This window comes from Mustela putorius, unplaced genomic scaffold, assembly GCF_011764305.1.
Source record: "Mustela putorius furo isolate JIRA1106 unplaced genomic scaffold, ASM1176430v1.1 tig00000224_pilon_pilon_pilon, whole genome shotgun sequence".
NCBI classification, from domain to species: Eukaryota; Metazoa; Chordata; class Mammalia; order Carnivora; family Mustelidae; genus Mustela; species Mustela putorius.
Window position 1 is genome coordinate 19,097,594 of NW_025421321.1, and position 23,875 is coordinate 19,121,468.

At 41.9% G+C, this 23,875-nt stretch overlaps 1 protein-coding gene across 2 annotated transcripts in view; it reads right to left on the reverse strand.

Moving 5' to 3' along the window:
• FSHR (follicle stimulating hormone receptor) overlaps positions 1-23,875 on the reverse strand; it is a 163,023-nt gene that overhangs the window by 23,367 nt on the left and 115,781 nt on the right. The window contains exons 4-5 of one of the 2 annotated variants that reach the window (XM_045077815.1): positions 22,558-22,629; positions 585-656 (exon numbers count right to left, since the gene is read on the reverse strand). In XM_045077815.1, the coding sequence (XP_044933750.1) occupies positions 585-656; positions 22,558-22,629 (144 nt within the window). Of the gene's footprint in view, positions 1-584; positions 657-22,557; positions 22,633-23,875 lie in introns of both variants that reach the window. The other variant, XM_004752846.3, reaches the window with a different exon arrangement.

The following is a 23,875-nucleotide window of genomic DNA, read 5'->3' on the forward strand; positions in this document are numbered from 1 at the left end:
AAATGTTGAGAGATCTTTTCCCCTCCCTCCCCCTCTCCCCTTTCTTCCCCCTTTTCCTTAGCTCTCTATACCCCTTCTTTACCATTTCCTTTTGGTTCTGTCCAGATTCTTACAATCTCATTATTGAAAGTAAACATGGCATTACACACTGTCTTTTTTCCTCCTCTTTGAAAATGCAGATGTCTTGAGAAAAGGCAAATAGATTATCTTGCTAACAGTGTGAACTTGTCAGCTGGTTTCTTTATGCCCAGGGTAATATGAGAATTCAGGAGGGAAGAGGCGAGGGTGGTGCAAGTCTGGGGTGAGGGGTGTAGTTTTAGGAGGGAGGTATATTAAACACTGAGTGGTGAAGAAAGGAGACTCCTCTGTTGATAATGGTCTTTTTGAGGAGGCTGCTGTCTTCAAACTGAGCTTAGCTGGCTTTCCTGTAAAACCCAAGGATCCTTCCTGTTTGCCTTCCTTCCTCCTCTGCTTACCCAGAGTGACCTCCTTGGCGGATATACATCAAATAATGCATATTACAGGCCCTGAGGCCATTGGGCAAGACATCTACTGAGTAGGTCAAGTCTCAAGGAAAAACTTACAGTAGAACCTTTTGGAGAGATTGAATCTTGTGAACAGCTGGCAAGTGCTTAATACCCGTGTTGGATATTAACCTGGAGAGGGAGAAAATTAAAATGAGGGAAAAATGAACCTGGCTATCTTAACAATTGCTATGGTATACTGACTCCTTAGAGAAAAGAAACTTACACTTCTGACACAATGCACAAAACTTTTCAAAACTTTTTTTATCTTTTTTTTTTTTTATAAGATATGGTGGGTATTGAGGGCACATATTTCATGGAGCACTGGGTGTGGTGCATAAACAATGAATTTTGGAACACTGGGCACAAAAAAAAAAAAAAATGTTAACACAATCCAAAGGTGAATTGTGACTAGATAACAAAATGTTCCTAAATTATCGCTTGTAGTCTTTGGAAAACTGCCCCTTCCCCAATCCAAGTGATTCTGTTGATATTAGAGCATGGGGTTCCATGTGCTCTGACCCCAGAATATGCATGTAACCTAATTCTGGTGAATTAGACGGTCTCCTGGGAAGTGGTTAGAAGTTGATTAGAGCTGAATCCATTGATGCTGTCACCCTTAAGAGATAGTCCATAAATTTCTATAGCTGAAATGTCCAGAGCTATAATGGATCCTTCCCAAGGTCTGCTTATCTTCATCTGGGTTCCTCAGGAAGCAGAGACTGAGATGAAGCCCAGCCTGTAGATGGCATCTTTGATAATGAGTTTAGAGAGTTTGTGACATCAAGTAATGAAACGGGGAAGAAAGTTAATCAATACAAAGATAAGTTGTTGAGTTGGCCACTGCGACTGGTTACTTAATGCCAAACACTTGATTTAGGAGACTATCAAAATGGATCTCAGAACTGTTGCTCTGAATGGGAAAGAAGAGGAAACATTTAGTCATGGACTACTATTCCTATTGGTCAGATGTGTTTCCATGGGGTTAACTCCCTACTTAATGGCTTACATGCTGAATGAGTGCCCAGTGAGTGAGGAGACCCAGCACAGGAAATGAGAGGTCTGCAAGGCTGGGCCAGATGATGTCCAGTTGCACCTGTCTCCAGCTGATTGAAATTTGCTGCCACAGCAATGGTGAAGATTTTCAAGGCACATGAGAGTTTCCCTCTAGTGAGTTATTCAGAATCCTAATAGCTCCTCACCACCATTTTTCTTCTCTATGTGGCTTACTCAAGCCAGAGTTGGTCTTGATCACTTGCAATCTAAAGAATGTTCCATGGTACAAGTGAACAATGTGAAGGTTCGTGTGTCCTTTTGGGTTTATGATTCTAGAATAGACTGTGCTATCTTTGCTTCTATATTCAGAGTCAGTGAATTCTGCCTGTGGCTTCTCTAATGGTTCTCAGATTTTGTTCCCTCTTGGTTCTCAATGAACTACATAGAATCCATCTTGGTCAATTCTTTTGATTACTCAGCAGCCCTTGATTTGGTCCTCCTCTGTTTTGATCAGTTATGTTCCTATAATTTTGCCTCTTCCAAAACGTTATAGCAATGCAATTATGTATTATGCAACTTCTTGAATCTGACTGCTTTCACACAGTTTAATGCATTTGACAGTCTTCCATCATGTTGTATATATCAATAATTCATTGTTTTTTTTTTTTTATTGCTGAGCGGTATTCCATTGTATGGATGCACCAGAGCAGACCCATTCACCATTGAAAGACATGTAGTTTGTTTCCTGTTTTTGTAATAATTAAAAAAACTGCTTTAAACATTTGTGGTGGTGATGGCGGTGTGTAAGCATGTGTATATGCATGTGTGTGTGCATATGAGAGGGAGAGAGAGAACATTTTTTTATCTTGTGTGAATACCTATGAGCAGGATTGCTGGGTCGTATGGTAAATGTATGTTTAACTTTATTAGAAAGTGCCGAACTGTTTTCCAAAGTGGCTGCACCATTATGCATTGCCATCAGCAATATATGAATGTTCTAGTTGTTGCACATCCCTGGTTATGTAAAAAATACTCTTTGAATATAAAAGTAATACATGTTTATTGTCAGAATTAAAGAAAGTATGGGAGCATTTACAGAAGAAAGTAAAATCACCTTTAGTTTGTCTACCCAGATATGGTTTCTGCTAATACTGAGGGTTTGATGTTTCTACCAAAACAAATGGCTTTCGTAGTTGCTCTCCAAATCTCTGAGATTCTACTCATTCTAAACAGAAACATGGCCATAAATAAGTATATACTAGCTTGACACAGTCCTATTGCCCATTTGTTATTTAATCATATCTAATCATCTGCTATTTTTAGATCTCTTCTCGTGTGTCTAAATACTATTCCCTTAATGAGATACCAAAGCAAGGGCCATATTTAATATTCTCTGACAATCTATATGACTATGTTCAGATTTTGAATGTAGTATGTGAACATAAAATATTGAGTTAATTGGTTGATGTTTCTAAAACATTGCTTGAATCTGTCACCAAGAAAAAATAAAAATTAATCAGTTAATTTATTTTTCTAGTGTCACTGCTACCTAGAGTAATTAATCTTAAACTGACACAGGGAAGTCTTGAGGCCAGGAATCTGTAGAACCTACGTGCCAACTCTGTCATGAACTAGACATAATGTGCTTCATCTCTCTAGCCTGGAAAAGATGTGGAGTGCATGAATATCAAGGTAGACATTCTATCAGACACCTTTGTGCTCTGCTTCACATCCTCTTGGTCCATCTTTTACTCTAGCTGTTACCATAGCAACTAGTTACATACAGACTTAACTTGGCAGATACTGGTTGGAGTTATACTGATTGTCTCATTTTCTGCCTTGGACTTCTCTGCCACATCTGAGTGGGGCGCTCAAATGAATCTGCTCTACCATTCAGAGGCATGTACAAATCAGGCAGTGCAAAGAGGTTGATACACCATACAGTGACTTTTGACTAGTGATCAACTCCTCTCTTCCATTCTTTGGGTGAAGAATTCTGAATATATCCTAAATGACACTTAAGAGGGACTCTAGCATGACTGAACCCCATTTACTGGTGGTGGTGAGCTGATGATAAATTCCTGAGCTGGCTCTCCCTCTTTGTTTTATTCTCTTTAGTCATCCAACCGCTTTCTCTGGGTTGGGGTATAAAAATAAATTACTCCCATGTAAGTCCTTCCTCAGACATGTTTTAGAGTGCCTAGGCTAAGACAAATACCAGCTTGCACTGAATCTTGCATTTATATAGATTCCCTGATGGCAACCCGTTACTCTGCAAACCTGTCTTCAGTTGCAGCCTAGCCTGCTCTGTTTCTCTTTTTTCCCTTACTGTAAAGTTTCTAGAAAGAGCTGTCTGTATCTGTTGTCTTCATTTTCTTCTATCCCATTCCCCTCAGCCTCCTCCCAAGTTTCTTCCTGGTATGTCTCTCCACCAAAACTACTTTATTATGTGCCAAATGTACCAATCCATAACCAATAAATCTAATGAGCAATTTAAATTCTTTTTTAAACATCTTTTAGGAGGATTCAGTACTTTCCCCCTTTCCTGTTAGTTTCTGTCATTTTGCTCTCTTCTGTTGTTCCTCTTACTCCTTTTTATTTTCTTTTTGCCCCCCGCCCCCACTCTGAACCTTTTGCCTTTTTTCTTTATAATCTTGCCGGAAGATCTCCTTTCCAATTGCTTTAAGCACTACCAGTATGTTGACGACTCTTAGGTTCATACTTGACTTCTGACTGCTCTAGTCCATCTCTAATTAGAGTTTCTTTATATGTTCTTCTGAATGCATAGCAAACTACATTTCTTTCCCTCTTCACTTCAACCAAACTGTTCCTCCTCAGTTCTTCCTCATAAATAGCACTACCATCTATCAATTGTGTGTTACAAATGTGACAGTTAAACTTGGCTTCTTCACCCTCACTCCCCAATATCAATACACCTCAAAATCCTCTTTGACTCCATTTTCAAAAGATTTCCTCATTGCATACAATTTCTTCCAACACTACTGATGCCACTGTAAAATTTGCACTTCTTACTCTTTGAACCCTATCTCATGCCATCTTCCCCCTGCCCTGTAGCATCTGTGGCTCTCACTCATTGCCTCAAATACACTAAATTGGCATTCGCACATGCTTTTTAAGGAAGGCTTACCACCCACACCTTGCTTAGTCCCTCTCAACCGATGCTTCAGGGGTCAACTGCAAATGTCATTTTCTCAGTGAAGAACTCCCCAACTGCCAGCTTAAAGTAAGCCCTCTGATTTATTCCCAGTATAATCATGTCTTTTTTAGCATTTTTTCTTCTTAGCACCCATCAAAATTCTAAAGTATACACTTTGTGTTTATTCAGTATCAGTTTCTTCAACTAGATTGTGAATGGCATGAGTGCAAAAATCATGTTTTTCCTGAAAATTCAGTGTTGGCACAGTGGTTGGCACATATAATATGCTTGATGTTGTTCAGGCCAGGCAATGTGCTATGTGCTATTTAGAGATGAGCATAGAAAAGGAATCATTCACTACCCGTGTTCATCACACCTGATGGATTTGACATAATATAGATAGTAACCTGGCTCTCTCTCTCTTAATGAATGATTATGACTTTTACAACATTGAAAGAGGGAAGAATTTTGATTGTCAATGAGAATAGTACATTATTTAATATCAGTAGCATGAGCTTCTGAAGCCACAAAACTTACAGGATATCTATAAATGTCTATAGTTGCACATTGAAATCTTTGGTTTTTATAGAAAACACACAGCAAAATGGTTCAAATTATTCCAGTAGTGCTAGGTTTAAGACACTTAAGAAGATCTAGTGACCATCTAGTGAGCTGGATTATTGGTGATAAGTTTATAGCTAAGACTCTCCATAACCCCAAGATAACTCAGGAAATGGAGTTCGGATGAACACTTAGTTTTCAATTCATTTTTCCCCTTTGATCAATAAATTCATGTCTGATGGAGGCTGGAAGTGGGTAATAACCCAGGAGCTCTATGTCTCAATGGGTTTGCTTTGGTCAAATGACTGTTTGCTGCAAAATTATTTTGATTCACTCAACTGTGGTTTATCTTCAAAAACAGGAAAGGCCTGAGGGTAAAATGTCAGCAAATTTAAGTTCTGCAAAAGGATTTTCTAAAGAAAACTTCCAGTTAGCCCTCTCAACAGCAAGTTGTGTGTTCTGAGCTGGTGTTAACAACTTTCATGCTGAACTGTCACTAATGTTTAGGTTACCGTAATGGAAATGGGCTCCACTTCTGTTGGGGTGACCTTAGTGAGGTTCCTTCTATTGCTGGGAACAATTCCCACTGTGTGCTGCCGCGTAATGAGATAATGCACTTGTCTTGTAGTATATACTGCCGAAGCAAGTGCTATACTTGCCTTTTATGGACAGGTGACCCCACAACTCTGAGCTCTGAGGCTCATCATTGTAAACATTGTTAGTGTTTTTATTAATCTTCAAAAGTGCTGGTGATTTGTTGTCTCCAAAACCGTGTGTGTTCTTACTTGTATTGCTTTGGACCGTATGTCTTCCTTCCATACAGCCTCTGTCCCATCCAAGAGAGGATACCAAAGATCATCCCCCAGCTTCAGAAAGTGAGTTTGGGTTGGTACAGATGAAATACTCAGACTGGTGTAGTGCAAACTCTGTTATTCACTGAGTGTCTTAAGAATTCAGAGAAGGGGAGAACAATGTGGGTTGGAAGAGTCGGGGCGGGCTTCTTGTAGAAAGAAAAGAAAACCAGATTTCTGAGTGAGTATAGAGCTTTATTGGCCTGAATGAGAGAAGTGAATGCATATGGCTCATTCATGGGAGGGCCATGGGGGAACAGAGGAAGATGGAACAGAAAGGTAAGGAGGAGGTAGTATGCTAAGGATTTTACAGCTATGTAGGGGAATGTGGACTTGATGGGTAAGTGACTGGAAATCACTTTAAGGTGCTTAAAGGTGAAGTATGACTTGGGGGTTCTCTGAGCAGAGGTAGCCCATGTTTTTACCATCCCATAACACTGGGCTTCGTAGTGGTCGTTTGGTCAGGACAAACCGAGTGGTAGTTGAGACCCTACTGCATAACTGAACTGAGAAAAGTCAGGAAAGAAGGACCCTCTCCATCACACATGCTGGCCAAGAAGGCTATTCTTTATCTGTATTTCACCCCAAATCCACTATGGCAGGGAATGATCAATTCTGAGACTGTGCAAATCAGCTCTTTTAACCTGTGAACAGAGGCTGAAATAGAGTTCATGCCAGGGACTGGAAGGCCCATTGAGAGGCTTTAGGCAGATTTGAGTTAGGAAGGGTATACTGCTGATTATGGGTTTAGGTTAGGGGTCTATTAATTTTTGCACATTTCCTAGAAGCTAAAGCTGAGTGTTTGAACTTGAACTTCTTTTTCTACTTTCTAGTTGTTTTACCATGATAAGGAATTTGTTTGCACCTAATTGAGTTTTTTTTTTTTTCATTTTACATATGTAATTATATTATTTAGTGTTCTCCTCCTGACCACTCTGGGAGAAGATAGTCATCTGCTAACAGATAAGCAGGAGAGTAGACTGTGCTTGGTTAACACATGAAAAGATTTCTTACCTGGGGTTCACTTATATGGAGATTTCTATTTACTGCAGTCTTACCAATTGAGAATTTGCATCTTTACATACTTCACTATATAAGATGCCAGTTAGCTAACGTGTACTGGATTGATTAGGTGTAGAATTCCACAATCTTGGAGTTAGATGGCAGTGTATAAGAAGCTGTGGTACAGAGAAAAAGGACTTGTACTTACGATTAGGGACCCTGGACTTGAATGCCTTTCCTCTTACCATCTGGATAATACTGAGTAGTTTAGCTGCTTTTTCAGAGCCTCAGTTTTTCTGTGCAATGACTTTGTGTAGGGAATTACAAGAGATAGTGGAGCGCCTAGTTTCCTGCTCCCCTGTCTTGTAACTTCAGAACTGGATCCATTAAACTTATACTCAGCTTAAATTCCCCTCAGCCTCCATGGAAAATAGACTTAGTAATCCAGGATGGGTGGTAGTGGTGGAGAATATATGAGCCCAACATCAGGATTTTAAATAGCTCAGTCCTGTTAATGTGGCCGCATATTCGGTTTTGACCTAATATCCTGTCTTAATAATCAGTCGCTGATCCTCTTAGGGCAGAGAGCAAAGATTTTGAAACTAGCATCTCCAATGCTAGAGGATCTGGGTTCAAGTCCTACCTGTACCATTTCTTAAGATGTGTGGTTTTAAGAGTGTTAGTTGATGTCTCTGTGACTCTGATCCTTTGTCCTGATACTCCTTACACGACACCTTAGCACCATATTCAGGCACTGTTCTTGGTCTTTCTCCAGCCTTGTATTCCAGTTGCACTGAGACCATTCCTGATTTCTTGGTTCCCCTAGGACCTAGACCATGTCTTGTTTGTTTGGTTGTTTGTTTTTGTCAGTTCTCTTGGGTACTGAGATGCCATTTCCACGTCTGGGTCAAGAGTTGTCACTGTGGGACTTCCATGATGCCAGAGCGGACTGGTCTGATATCTGCTGCCCGAATGTCCTTTTACCCTCTTGCAACACCAGGAAGCTCTAGCTACATTTCCCAGATTCTTCTTGGTCCCTCCTCTAATTTCCTTCGGCTACTTCTGATAATTGTGCCTGAATCAACTTTCTTGTGTGTCTGATTCTGTGTACTTTCTGGGTCCTGATCGTATTATCACCTAGAGGTTTGTGGGTCATCTCAAGGAAAATTACTGCAAAGAGTTGACAAAATTGAAGACTTAGTCGACTATTTTTAACAAAAATACAAGCAATCCAAATTGGTTATTTTCTGTGATAACAAATGACTTCAGAAATATGCTACAGAGCAGATATTTTTTAAAATTAGGCACATTTGATTTGTCTTTTTAAGGAAAAGATGATATATTAGTAATGAGGGGGAAAACAATGCATTTGAAAGAAATCTATGCTATGTAGAGATCATCTGGGGAAAAAAAAGAATGGAAATAGTTCATTTATTGCAAAAAATGATGCATGTCATCATTAAAATTCTCATATTATACATTTTAAAAAATATGGAAACACAACTTTCTCACCTGTTTGCTTTTTCATTGGGTTTTGAACACATTCACTGGAAATATAAAAATGCAATACCTTGTAGGTAGTTTGTAAGAACATCTGATTGACATTAGGGAAGAAAATTTCCTAGCTGAATGTCATAAAAACATTAGCATGAAAGTATAGGGTTGAACCACTGAGTCTGATGACTCAGAGTACTGCTGTAGGCTTGTCTTCTCTGAGATCTACTTATTATTATATGTGCTGCCGAAGCGAGCACTGAGATCTACTTATTTTAGTGATACTTGGTTTTCAGCTTTGACAGCCCCTGAAATCTAGTATTGATACAACCTGTGAATTGCTTTTCCAGTGTAAAACAAAGGATTAAAAAATAATGAAGCATATCCTAGGACATTGCTTTCTCTAAAATATTTTTATTATACTTGGAGCAAAATAGGCTTTTTGTGTCATATAAAATATATATAATGAGACAAGACGTAAAAACCTATATTCATCTTGGTTTCATGCTTTAAAATATTTTTTTGCATATATTTTGTCATGTATACATTAATACTGCAATCATATATGTATCTACTTTGTAAATAAGGTTATTTGGGGATGCATGCTTGCCTTATTTTTTTCTGGGATGGGGTGAGGAAGCAAGACCATATTGTTCAATGTGTAGGATATTTTGCTTGGAAAGAAAAGCCTATAATTCTGAAGGGGTGCCAGATGGAAATGGTAATAGATTAGTGTTGTGTTGCTCTAGATAGGTATAGGATTAATAATAATAATGGTCAACATTTATTGAACATTTCCTATGCACCGGGCACCACCAAGCACTTAACATTGATCGTTTTATTTATTCCTCTTCTCTACCTGCGGAGACAGGTATCATTACCATCCTCATATCAGAGCTGAGGAGGCTCAGCTGATAGAGGTCCAGTAATTTTCACAAAGCCACACATAAGGAGGGCAGAGCTAGAGATTAAATCCACCTCTTTCTGACTCTATAAAGTTGGTGCTGTTAACATTATCAGGTTTAGCATAATGACTGATGGTCCTTCATTATGAAGGTTGCCCACAGATGAATGAATGGACTATATAGCTAAGCACTCCATTCCTTACCTCTGGAAATGTGTTCAACTAAAGGCCCGGGAGGGTTTCTTCATGAGGGCCATGATACTGTAATTTATAATAAACAAATATTTCATGTTTGTCCCGTTTCCTTGTGCAGAAGTTCTAGGTTGGTGGAGATGTGAGGAGAGTGGCAGGCTCAGAAGCTCTGAATCTTTTCCCCACACCTTGCCCTATGTGTGCATCTCTTCCATCTAGCTCTTCCTGAGTTATATCCCTTTATGATAAGCTGGTAACTAGTAAGCAAAATGTTTCTCTGAGTTCTAGAAGCCATTCTAGGAAGTTAGCTGAACCCAAGTAGGGATCATTATGTCAAGTGAACTTTGGCTCACTTTCTACTTGCATCTGAAGAAGGTAAGAGACTCAGAGTAACTCCTCTGTAACTGTATAGATATGTTTGCCACGTAATAAGACTCATGCTCTCAGCCCAACAATTAACCTCTAAAGGTACCGTGGGTGGGTACAAAGAAATCATGTGCTTTAGTGGCAAATTGAATCAAGAGAACTAAACTGAAGAAAAATAATAGACAAAACAGGCCTGAATGTTAAAAAGTTTCTGATGGGCTAATTGTGCAGCTAGCTGTCGCTGTTGATGTTCTTTGTGCTTTCAATTTTGAGCACACTGTAGGATACCTTTGTATCCTTAGCTAGGGCACATCTCGGTGAAATAGAATATTCATGTTGGTTTTGCCTGAGACACCAAGGGATGAGAGATGCTACCTTCCAGTTACATAGTTCTTAACCTCTCATGCAAACTGAACAGGAAACTGGTATAGAGACCTTGGGAGAAGGGCTTCTGGGGATGATTGTGAATATGCCCTTCCCCTGCCCCTCCATGAACAAGTGTGGGCAGTGCTGGCTGCCTCATGTATGTTGAGAAAGGAACTTGAAGTAGACCGTGTGGTAGTTTCATAGCAGTTTCCTGCTTGGGGGGACGTAGTGACCAGTGTCTGACTCAGGCCAAGTGAGAGGCTGGCTACAGTGACAGTAGACCAGAGGACTACTTTTGGGGAAGTAACTGAAGACCTATGAAGTAACATAGGTCACAGTTCTGACCCGGGCCTCTCTGATGAAGGGAAGACTGGAAAAGCCCTTGCCTTATACCTGTGTAGCACATATGATTCACAAAGCTATTGTATGTTATCACATGTGACCTGGCAGTGAGTCTCTGAAATGAGCATGATTATGATTCTCATCTTACAGTGCTCACAGGTAGTATAAAAAAAATCACTCAAATTTCTAGACTCAAGCCAGAAAGAATCATAGTTAAAACTTACCAATTACCTTAGCAAGGGTTAGGCAACATTTTAAAGGCCCTCCTGTATTGAAATCCTTTAGTCCTGCCCACACTCTAGAAGAAAGGTAGTATTAGCTCCATTTTCGGGTAACTGAAAGTTTTGAAGCCTCTGTTTTCTTGGCTTGTCTGCTAGAAAGTGGAAGAAATGGCATCTGAACTCAGCACTCTGGCTCCTATGCTTTTCCTGTGATGTTCTTTCCATTATAGCACATTGGCTACATAAAGGACTTTTAAAACCTAAAGTTCTCTCTAGGTTAGATTCACTGCCAATAGAGCATTGCCAAGTGGCAACCTTTTGGGATCTGTTTGGATGCCAATGTAAGAATAACTTTAATCAAACTACCAATTTGTGGCAAGCAGTTACTTTTAAAATACATAGGGGAGTCACAAAAGAGTTAATATTTTAAACAGTTTGCACACCCTTCCTCACAACTCATTTCTAACATTAATTATTTAGGAAGCTATTTCTTAGGTATACTCTGACTTAGCCTGAGTAGATGATCACAAGTTCCACATGGCAAACATTAATAAGGTGTCAATGTTTTACTCAGAACACCGAGTACATTATGTTGGCTTCATCTGTGCTCTACACCTTCCCCGCTGTGGTGTGCCAGAAAGTGGGATGAACTGGGTTGGAGTCAGACATTTCTGGCTTCCATTTTGTCAAGTACATAATCTCTGAGTTTCAAAATCCTCATTTGTCAATTGGGCAAGATACACACATACTATTTTGGGAAGATGGGACGATGAGATGAATAGATGCTCAATAAACACTAATTTCCCTATTTTTCATGTCCCAGGATTGTTTCTTAATCCCATTTTCTGAGTTTGGGCAATTCAGTCACCATCTATGAACCTCAAATTAACCACCCATAACATGGAGTCATCAGAAAATATCTCTCAGCGCTTTTGTAAGACTGTATCAACTTACACCAAGTGCAAATGCTTTCTTTTTATGCTAGGATTCCTGTTACCCGCCCCCGTATCATCCATCAGAACCTCTTCGAGTTAGCAGTTCTTGCTCTTGTTGCTGCTTTAAACTTTAAAAGCAGTCTCCTACGTGTTTCGTCTTCTCCCTGCCTTTCCTTCTTTATGACAACTTTTAGAAGGAGAGAGGAACATGGTTTCTCTCCTCATTGCGTTGAGGCCCAGAGGGGTCTAGTTGCTTGCTTACAAGTTCCCACTGACAGGACTGGAACCTGGGTCTGTGGCTCTTCTTGGTGTCCTGACGAGTGACTCTGTGTCTACTTGACTCCTGTGGTTTGTTCCTTGTCCAGAGAAACCTTAATGGGTGACCTTTGTTGGGGGGTACCTGATTTCTTCTCCATAGCCCCCTAAACATCTTGCTCTCTTCCTTGCACTGCTAGCTTTGAAACCCAAACTGGTGAGGGAGGAGCTCTCCACCTCCTGAACTCAGCATTTTTTTTTGGGGGGCAGGGTGTTCACTATGAGTAAACTCATGATTAAACCACAACAGAACATTTTTGTCTGCTACCAATGAAGATATTCTTCCTTAGAGCATTTGTCACTTTGGCATTCATACTCCGTAATGCCTCAGATATTCCTCTAAAGCTCCTTCCCTTTCCCTACCCAGACTGGTTCAAACTCAGACCTGCATTTTCATGAAGAACCTACTATGCGCAAACCCCGTGCCTTGTGGGGGGCCCAGAAATGAATCCCTTACTTTGCATTTTCTGCCACTTCATTGCTCCCTAGTCCTGAGCCACTTCATCTGCTGGCTGGTGAGTCCCCTGGGCTGTGTTCTTTCTGTACCCCATGTGTGGGGGAGCCATCTTCTCAGATGGGCATGTCTAGAGTGTGGGAGCAGCGGGGCCTTTCCACTAGACCATGCCTACATTCTCATGCCTTTGTTTGTAGCTGACAGCCTATGAACACACATTGGGAAAGAGAAAGTAGATGAGATAAATGAGGGCAACAAAGGAAAAGTGTGTCCTTCAACATCTATTAGAGGGAGGCGAGAACCAGGTATATGAGACCTGAACAGCCAACATACTCTATAAGGAAAAATGCAGAGCTGAGTGCCTTCTTTTTCTTTTGTTTGTTTGTTTTTGTTTTTAATGCCCAGACCTGGGGATCTAGCTATGAAGACAACCTAGTCCCCACCTTGGAGTAGCACAGAATCTGGTAACTAGAATTCTCTTGTGTCGCCCTCCCTCTGTCATCGTCCAGCCTGCCCCTGCTGCCCTCCCCAGACTCCTCTGCCCATCCTAGTCTCCATGGGCTGCCCTAATCCTTAGGGAGAATTCTGTGTTAGCTCTAATTTCTTAAGCATCTGTGACATCTCCCAGGGATAACTGCAAATGTAAAAGGGTCTGCAAAAGACACAAACAGCCTTTAAATCTCCCCACACTGACTGCAGCGATGGAAGATAAGGCAGGGGTTCATCTTGCATGGAGGTGGCGCTTTGCCTGATGCCATTAGGGTTTGCCATTGGAGTTGTCGCTCCTCCTGCCTGTGCCTGAGGCAGCCCCTGCTGGGGATCTGGCCCTCCCAGGCCAGCTCCAGCATTGCCCAGTACAGTCTGCCTTGTAGGCCTCAGCCCCACTTCCAGTGTTTGCCGGAGTCTGCTGAGGCTGGCTGTGCCCAGGTGTGTGGGACTGAAGTGACTGGGATGGATCCTATGATTGTCCTTTAGTTCCAGGAGTTGAGTTTCTGCTGTTCCTAATTTAAGAGTAAATCTATAGCTGCTTTAAGTTCTTAATGTACCCAGAGGATCTCAGTACTTGAAAGGTCCACATGCATCCTGGGGAAGAGGAGACTGGTCTGGGAAATACAGTGTTCTGTAGGGAGCTGTGTTTTCCCATCTTGCAGAGAGCATTTCTCCTTCTGTACAAGGCGCTTCGTGCTGGGTCTAAATATACAGAACTGAGGACAGCACCATCACTGGGAACCCCAGATTTGTGAAGATCACAGTTTAGACTTGAGAGTTAGAAGAGATCTTAGAGGATGTGTAGTCCAGTTTCCTCTTCTCATTTACCTCATTAAGCATATTATGTCCATTATGTGGATGAAGAAACTAAGCCCTAGGGACACCTGCATGGCTCAGTTGGTTAAACGGCTGCCTTCGGCTCAGGTCATGATTCTGGTGTCCTGGGATTGAGTCCCACATCGGGCTCCTTGCTCAGCAGGGAGCCTGCTTCTCTCTCTGCCTCCTCCTGCCACTCTGTCTGCCTGTGCTAACTCTCTCTCTCTTTCTCTCTGACAAATAAATAGATAAAATCTTAAAAAAAAAAGAAAAAAAAAGAAAAGAAACTAAGCCCTAAAAGGATCAGCCATCACTGTTGGGAGAAGTGGGAGCTGTGCTAGCACTGAGGAAGGAATCAAGTCTGAGCTTCACACAGCTCTTCTGAGACTTGTCTCCGGCCCCTCGCTGCACTTGTCTGTACATTTGACTTCTGGTGATGACCGACATGGCTTATTTAAAAATTAATGGGGCGAGGGGTGCCTGGGTGGCTCAGTCGTTAAGCATCTGCCTTCGGCTCAGGTCATGATCCCAGGGTCCTGGGATTGAGCCCCACATTGGGCTCTCTGCTCAGTAGGAAGCCTGCTTCTTCTTCTTCCACTCCCCCTGCTGTGCTCCCTCTCTCACTGCCTCTCTCTCCCTGTCAAATAAATAAAATCTTTTAAAAAAAAAATGAGGTGAGGACACAACTACTTCATGAGAAGCTCTATCCTATGAAAAAAACAATTCAGAGACTCTGCACGTGGGTTAAGTATGGTTGCCTAGGTGCTATTAGAGTGGATCCTTTGGGACTTAGCTCTCTCTCCAGAAACCTCCATGCCTGAAGTCCATCATTATCAGTCCTTGGGTTTCACATTGCCTTGTCTATGCCTCTCTTTTAAAAACAGAAATTCCTCTAGGAAGAAGAACATCAAGCCCTGAACGTATTGATGTACCATGATGGATCAAGGAATAGCTTGCTGAGGGAAAATCCCTGGGCTTCTTGTAGGAGAAGACACAGTGAACAGGTTAGAGGAATGAGGAAAGGAGGTGAGCAGTATGAAAGCATCACCTCCTTAATGATCAGGCCCTCAGCAAAGCGGAGGTTCTTGCCCTCCTTGAGCGGACAGGCTCAGGCTGAAATCTCATCCTGAACTTGAGCATTTCAGAAGAAAAATCTGACCATATTTTCCTAGCATTGACAATGGCAGGCATAGTTGGCTCTGCGAGACACCTAACTGATAAAAGAAGCAATTGTATAATTTCCATTGTGCCCATTTTTGTCGCCATGACAACATCCTTAGATCCTTACAACACTGACAGCCAGGGAGATAGCTAATAATTTATTTCCAATAAGCACCAGCCCCTGTGTAAAAGGACTTCTGGTCCCATCTGGAGGATGGTTCTATGTGTGAGGTGCTTAGAGGGGGCATGGGAGAAGGAAGGCTTTGGGGGTTACTGGAAGTGAGGGGCAAAAATCATTGCAGTCACTTGGGTCCATGTCTCACCTAGAGGTAAATCACATACCAATGATTCTTCTTTGGAAATCTGTCCCCAGTTGAACCATGCCTCCCCAGGCCTCCAGGTGCCATCATTATTGTACCCTTGGATTATAGCAGTTGCCTCTTAGCAGGTCTCCCTTTAGTGTATGTCGGTACTCTGCTCCTGGTCAACGTACAGTTCAAACCCTTGTCATCTCGTTACTGTGCTGCTTAAAATCTCTTACAGCTTACTCTTTACTATGGTAGTAGGACTGAACTCCCCTGCCTTAATTTCTTTAATCTTACCAAACCCAGTCTATCCTAATGCATTCCTACTCTTCAGTGTGTGTCTTGTTTGTAGCTGGGACTCAGTTTCTCCCCCTCCTCTGCCTGTTCCATGATCCTTTTACCTTCTATGTATTTGCTCATCTCTCCCCCCCCACTCCAGGAAATTCCTTCTTTTCTATCTTTCCAAATTTTATTTACCCCTTAGGTTGCAGCTAAGTGCTGCCTACCCACATGACACTTCCCCTGACTCCTCCAGCCTGAAGCATGGGGTCAGTCCTCTTGTTTATGACAAGGACCACACAGCTCTACAGATAGATGTGTTATTGCCAGGAGTTAATGGGTGCTAGCTAGCCTTTTCTCCACAAAAGACTGAGCTCCTTGAGATCTGTCCATGGATGTCTCCTATCTCTCTCACAAGGCCATCTCCTCCATCCTTTCTCAACCACCACCTTTTTAAAACATTATTCCCTACTTGTCCTACTTTATCTTTCTTTATACCACGAACACCACCTAACGTTATTGAACATTATCTCTTCAGCTAGAATGTAAGTTCCACAAGCGCAGAGGCTTCATCTGTCTTGGCATCTTTTGTATATCCAATAACTACTACAAAGCCTAGACTATAGTAGGACCCCAATACATGATTGTTGAAAGACTGAATGAATGAGTTCTTATTTATTGGCCAATTGGCATCCAAAATGATAGAGGAGAAAAGGGCAGACACCAGTCCTTTCTACTATGTACATGGCTGTCATTACTTCTAAAAATGAACATTCATATGGTCATCAGGACAGTCAGCCAGCCTTTGCTGTACACCCAGAATACTCCAATTTGTAGGGCCATTGCACATTCCTGTGAGGAGAGCCACGTACTCAGGGACTACAGGCAAGGCCAGCGTACTGCTGCAAATGCATGGACTTCTACCTTGCCCACTTCTTGGATTGCCGGGAGGCTCAAAGGCAATAAAGAATGAGGAAAAGTGTTAAACTGTGAATCAGCATAAAAGTGGGACGCATTATCTAACCAGCCGTGATGTGAAGAACTGGAATTAGTTTTTGTGGAGACGGCAAGAGATATTGTGGACAATGAGTATTGAAAATAAACAATAAAAGGAGAGGTCAAGAGCTCTCCATTAGAACTCTGAAGGATAATGCAGTTTTGCTTGTTTGGAAGGGCCTTTCTGGATATGTGAGGAGTTCAGTAAGAAGGATGCCTTATTCCTTTGAGAAGCATAAGTGATGTATTTCCACATTTGAATGCTGGTCAGTGGATTCTCTCCAAAAGAAATGTTAAACATGCTTCCAAAAACTTTAGGGATACCGGAGTGGGAAAATATTCACCATCACCACTACTGTCACCATCCTCAGCAAATTAATCCTTGCAACTATCTGAAAAGGTAGGTATCACTTTGTTTTTATTAAGCATAGGGGAGAACTGTGGTACAGAGAGATGAAGTCTCCTCTGTGAGCTTTCCTAGCTAGTAAGTGACAGGGTCAAGAGTTTAATAAGAATTGTTAACACTTACTGAGAATTTTCTAAGCGTTAGTCATTGTTTTCAGTAACTTCTTTCATACAAAACAGAGGTGCAGGTAATGTTATTCCTGGTTTATAGAAAGGAAAACTGAGACTTAGAGAAGTAAAGCTATTACCAAAGGTCACACAACCAAGAAGAGTGGGAGCCAACACCTGAGCTCAGACAGGTGGCTCTACTCTGTGTGGCTTCCTGAGTCCCTAGCATCTGTCCTTTGAGATGTCCAACATTTGGTTCAGCTTTTATAATCTGAGAAGCTACTTTCATTACTCCTATTAAAGGAAATGAAAGAGGAATACAGACCAGAGAGTGAGGGACTTAGGGGAGGGATGGGGAGGAAACAGCCAGAATTGCTTGGGTGAGTCCCAGCGAAGACTCTCTTGGAATTAGTCCTGGCTGGAGAAAGCAGATGGTGTGGCTACTGCTAACAGGGATCCTAAGGAGGGTCTAACAAGCCTGCATGTGAGGAGAAGATGGTTGTCAGTTGGGGAGCGGCCCTCCCCAGCTGTGGGGAGGGTTTGCTAAGATGGAATTAGGGTTTATTGAGAAGTAAAGAGCAACACCCAGCTGCCTGGGAATTACATTGACAGGATGCAAAGGCAAGAAAATATTGTGTAAACCTTATTTACAGATCAATAGATAATCTTTCATATACAAAAGGTCAGCTCCAGGAAGCCAGAGCATTAAAGAAAGAAATATTGTCTGCAAATACAATATTGACTTTAAAAATGCACCCAGATGAATCCTGTGATTCATCTTTGACTTCTAGTCAAAGTACCTTTCTTTATTCATGAGGTTTTTTTTTTTTCCCTAACCACTTTAAGTTCCTCAGTGAAGTATGAAGGCAGTGATGAAGAACGTTGATTTCCAGTTGTCTTGAATTCTGTGCCATCAAGTGATCATCATGAAATGGAATCAATGCTGAAAATTTCCAAAACAACATTTCCAAGTGTGTGTGTGTGTGTGTGTGTGTGAGAGAATTAGGATGTTCCAGTCAAATGGAAACTTACCTCTAACCCCTTGTAATTTCCTGCTTTGGTGGCTGTGATGATAAACATTTATCCTGGCTTCAGGAAATAAACAAGTATTCAATCCTACTGGTCCCTTCTGGATTCTTTCATCCATTTTGTGTTTCTTCTTCGCCATGAAGCAAGTAGTTCATCATCCCAAAGAATATCTGAAATCGTTGCCAACTACCTCTACCTGGCTACTGGATTGTGAGGCCGTTGTGACTGCTGCTCAGACACAAATAAGCATGGAAGGAGAAGGAGGCTCAACTGGGCTTTGTTTCCATTATGGACTCTTTCAGATTCGAGGTCCACCTAATTTAGATCCCTTATCAGTATTGAAAATTTTTCAAAGGGCCACAGGCTGAGCCCCAAATAGAAGTATTACTGGTAGAAGTGCTTTTGGAGTGCAGAGTTTCTGGGATTCCCAGGGTCATCATGTACCACATCTGAAGGAACTATGCGCAGCTGGTAATAGCTCACCTTTAGCAATAAAGTCAAAAGATTTAAGATGGACCACTCTTCTTCTTAACTTCTTACTTTCTTGATGCATGGCAGTGGATGTGAAAGAATTTTACTCACTGTAGAATTACGTAAATATTTTTCTCAGAGTAATCAAGGAGGCTACTTTGACAACGACTTGTTGTTGTCCAAACTGCTGACAAGTTCTTTTCTCAAATGGTCTGAGAACAATAACCTGCTCTTATAAATGATGTGGCTGGAATCAGTCACCTACAGCTTTGTCTGGACTTGATGGGGGAGCCAGGTGGGAGTGGGGACCACTCAACATCTCAAAGTGAGGAAAGGACATGGGGTGGGGGGTGCTGGATTTGATGACTGATGGCATAGATTTTAGCTTCTTCCAGAATCACAGGAATAGCCTGGCCCCTCTTTTTTGTCTAAGTTCCCATTCCTTCCTACTGGGGCTGTGCCTTCCATGCCCACATCCTCCTAAGTTCCTCCCTAGCTCTCACCCCCTAGAGGAAGGGCTGAGGGTCCTTATTTATAAGAGCGAATGGTGTTGACCATAAAGTATAGGCCAATATTGAGTCTAATTCTGGATCTCTTGATTTCAAACTCTGTTTTGATTCCTCATCCCTTATTCCCCTGCTTCCAGCCCACCATTCTGGCTACTATTCATGCTGTTATTATCAAGCATTATGGAATAGACATGTGAAGGGGTGGTTTTCTTCTTGGACCTATCCTCTACAGGAATGCTCTTCATTACATGCATGTGTGTGGCAGTTCTCCTGTGGATTCCTTTGCATGTCCTAATGTGATTTTATTCTGTTGTTGAAGGCTCTGTGGCCGCCATATTCCGCTCAGACTTTTTCTTAAAGGAAAGGGAGAGAAAGAAGGGAAGATGGCATTTGGGAGGGAAAGAAGAAAAAGAAGAAATGAAATAAGCCAACTGGGTAACAGGCACTAATAATTTTATGTTTGTGTAATTTTTTTTTCTTTTTGAGAGAAAGCATGTGCATGTGAGTGGAAAGGGAGACAGGCAGAGGGAGAGAGAGAATCTTAAACAGGCTCCAATGCCCAGTGCAGAGTCCAATGCAGGACTTGAACTCACAATCCTGAAATCATGACTTGAGCCAAAATCAAGAGTCAGTTGCTTAACCAGCTGTGCCACTCAGGCACTGCTGTTTGTATAGTTATAGTTTGTATACTGAGAAACAACTTGCAAGATGTTTTTCACAGGTATAATATTAATTATTTTTCACAACCCACCCTATTTACAGATAAGGAAACTGAAGCTTCCAGAAAGTACTTTGCTGTCTACCTAATAAATATCAGTATCCCACCGAAATCGGGTCCTTCTGCCATCATATATAGTTTTTTTTTTCTTTTCTATCTTGTTCCATGAAATGTAAAGGCATTTCTCAAGCCTCTTCTTTTTGAACTCATGACAACTGGTGTAAGCAAAAGCTGAAGTTCTCAGTGGCCACCATAACTCTTGTTCAGCCCTTAGTGAACTTTTCCTTAGAGTGGACTGTTAGACTTGAGTTGGTCAGAAATAATCATCCTACAAAATACTCAGTACATTTATTAGTGTTTTTGAACACTTCCTGGTTTGTATAGTATTTTCACATATAAATTTCACTTGAGGGTCCTATACAAGTGCACTCAGAAGTCCAGTTGGCCCAAGAGTACATGGTGGGGTGAGGATGAAGTCAGAAGTCAGTTTTTAAAATTCTAGGCCCACGCCTTCTCTGTTAACCTATATTTCCTCAACTGTTATATGCCTAATCCAGGTTAGTTTCTGCAGACAGTATAGCAAATTGCATTTAGGGAGCCAAGACTCCCAGGTCTGAAACGAGAAGAGGTTGTCACCCTGACTTCAGAGCCTGAGAGGCTGCATTTGTGGGGCACAGTGCAAAAAGAAAACACAGGACCCTTTGTTTTTAAATCAAAAAAAAAAAAAAGTTTAAGCATTTCACAACAGCATCAGCAAGGAATCACACCTAATGGGAGGCCCTCTGGGTGTGGGGTGCTTTGGGGATGGAGCCCTGCATGACTGCATGGACAGCATGCCAGTGAAGCCGGTCCTGCCTCTGACTTTAACTCAGGAGTGAGCAACCTTGACTCTTTCTCAGATCCCTTCTCAGCAGCTGTCAGGGAGAGGAAATTCCATGTCCTATAGTTTCTATTCCGTTAAATCAATCTTTCATTCCCTTAGTCCATCAGAGCTGAGGTATACGACAGCCAAGTGTTGCTCATTGGATCTACTAACTCCAGTTCTCATGGATCAAAATTTAGGGTCAGAGTATCACTAGCAACTAGTACTAATATGAGCATTTACCATGTGACAGGCAGTGGGTAGAACTTCTTACATACTTTAAACTGGTTGCAAAGTTGGCCTCAATGCCCTGTGCTTCTTTGTATCCACACACCTTATTTTGTGACTTTGCAGCTTGTTCCATTAAAAAAAAAGGGAATGTGCTTCTTTACCTCTTGAATCAAGGCTGGCCCCATGAGTTCCTTTGGCTAATAAAATATTCCAGAGGAGACAGTGTGCTAATTCAGGGTGTGGGTCTCAAGAGGCTTGCAAGTTTGAGCTGTCTGTGTTGGAACCCCCAGGACTGCCATCAGAGCAAGCCTATGTTAGCCTGCTGGAAATGAGCACAACTTGGTGGAGACCTGTCCTCTCACCTGGGATAGTCCACAGCAGCCAGTCCCCAGCTGACCTGCCACCTACATGCAGTTACTTTTTTTTTTTTTTTTAAAGATTTTATTTATTGATTCGACAGAGATCACAGGCAGGCAGAGAGAGAGAGGGAGAAGCAGGCTCCCCGCTGAGCAGAGAGCCCGATGCGGGGCTCGATCCCTGGACCCCAGGAGCTGAAGGCAGAGGCTTTAACCCACTGAGCCACCTAGGTGCCCCAATGTAGCTACTTTTAAGTGAGCTTAGCTGAGGTCAGGCAAACAGTCCAGGTCAGCAGACCCACTCCATGGATCAACTCATAGATGAGAGATAATAAAGAGATGTTGCTTTAAAACTCTTTTTTGGGGGTGGTGGTGGTTATACATTACTATGTTAATAGGTAACTGATATGCATCTATCATTATTATTTCCATTCTTGTGACAGGGAAAAAGCTGTGAGAGATTAAGTTCTAGCCTGTGATAAGTAGCTAGTAAATGGGCTTAGTGTGACTTCTAGCCCAAATTCTTACGTGGTGTTTTATGGGTTTCTATCCTAGCACTCTGGGGTCTTTCAAGCACTCAGCTGTTTTGGAAGCCATTTGAATGGAAGAAACCGTGTTTTTGTTAGTGTGGCAGGCTCAAAGGATGGAGCTCAAACACTTGGAATCTCTCCGCTGATAAAATACCATGTCTATTATTAACTAGAACTTATAAAATAAAGCACCATAATGTATCAAAGAAAAAATGTGTATATGCAGAACAAATGAGATGTCTTTGAGGTCAAGGTCACAAGCTAAATGCTAGCACAAATTCTGGCTGCATCTTATTAACACTAAATTATGACTGATTTCTGCAAGAAGTCCATGTGACAATTCCATTTATGCAAGTGACATGCCTTATGATGTCTGTTTTAGTAAGTGAAAACAAAAATGCAGTTATAATAGTAGAACTCACTTATTAAAGTTAAATATAACCCACCAGCAAGTGTCTCCCCTCTTCTACGTTAACCCACACCTATTTAAAACAAAAAACAAAAAACAAAAAAAAAAAACAGTTGCTCCCCTGAGTAGCAGGTGGATGTTTTGCTAAAACAGGAATACACAATTTGTTTATAGAGGGGGTACCAGAGTATAAGAGTTCTTACAAATATCGGAGGTTGGGAAGGCTCTGGAAGGCATCTGGGTCGATGTATAGCAGATTGTTGGCCTTTTCAATTCTACTGCAAAACAGTAAAGAACGTGTACATGAACTCAACACTGAGGATTGCTGTCGTATTTTTCATGTTATGCAAAGGGTTTATCCATTCACCTACCCATCCCTCTATCCATCTGTCATTTCTTTTTTTCTTCTTTTTAAAAATATTTTATTTATATATTTGACAGACCGAGATCACGAGTAGGCAGCGAGGCAGAGAGGGAGAAGCAGGCCCCCTGCTGAGCAGAGAGCCCGATGTGGGGCTCCATCCCAGGACCCTGAGATCATGACCGGAGCTGAAGGCAGAGGCTTAACGCACTGAACCACCCAGGTGCCCCTCCATCCGTCATTTCAATGAAGAGTTGAGACTGTGCAAACTGAATATTAACCCACTTGGCTCTCAGAACTAATGTTCTCTTGGCACCTGTTAGTAATAGCCTAACAAAGCACTGGTTGAGGGCGTCCTTTTCACCCAGCACACTGCATCCATAACTGGTAAGTGTTTTTTAGAAACCCTCTTGTTTCCTCTGCGGCGACTAAGAGGGCAGGAATGAGACTAGCATGGGAAAAGAGATTTTGTCTGGTCTGGAGACAAGAGAGCAGGAGATGGAAAACAACAAAAGAAGGCGAAAAGAAGATGGAAGGGAGGGTGAAGGGCAAAGGAGATTAGGGAAAAAGTAAAGAGGCAAAGGAAAACACAGATCAGGTGAAAAGCAGTGGACATCGCGGATTTTAACCAAGAACCTGCAGCAGACAGTAGCTGGGAATGTGCTGATGATTCCCTGTTTGCTGTAGACTGAGGCTACTCTCACAGCTCCTGAGAAGTGGGGACTTCTGCCCTTGTTGGCTTTGACTGTGTCCTGGTCAATAGTCTGGAGGTGAGCATGTTCACATTTGGATGCCAGCAGAGAGAGACTGCCCTTTCCTCATCTTGCTGGATCAATGTATATTTGCAGAGGTGCTCTGTGTTAATTACTTCCTCCCTGTTTCATTAGCTTTTATATCGCAGTAACCTGTAGCTACCCAGATCCAAGTACCAGGTAATTAATTATTTTAAGTACAGTCAGTGCTACATGGGGGTGAGCACCTCTCCGTGCAGGGAAGAGATGAAAGAGCCGTTCCATTAGCTCCACGGCCCGCTGAACAACAGAGGGGATGCTTGCTTGACCCTGCCCAGAGAGCTGGCTGCCCTTTGGTTCATTTCTGTGACATGCCCTGTGTGTCTGAGATCCTGGTCAACTCTCTTTTTCCAGCTAGGAAAAGGTGAG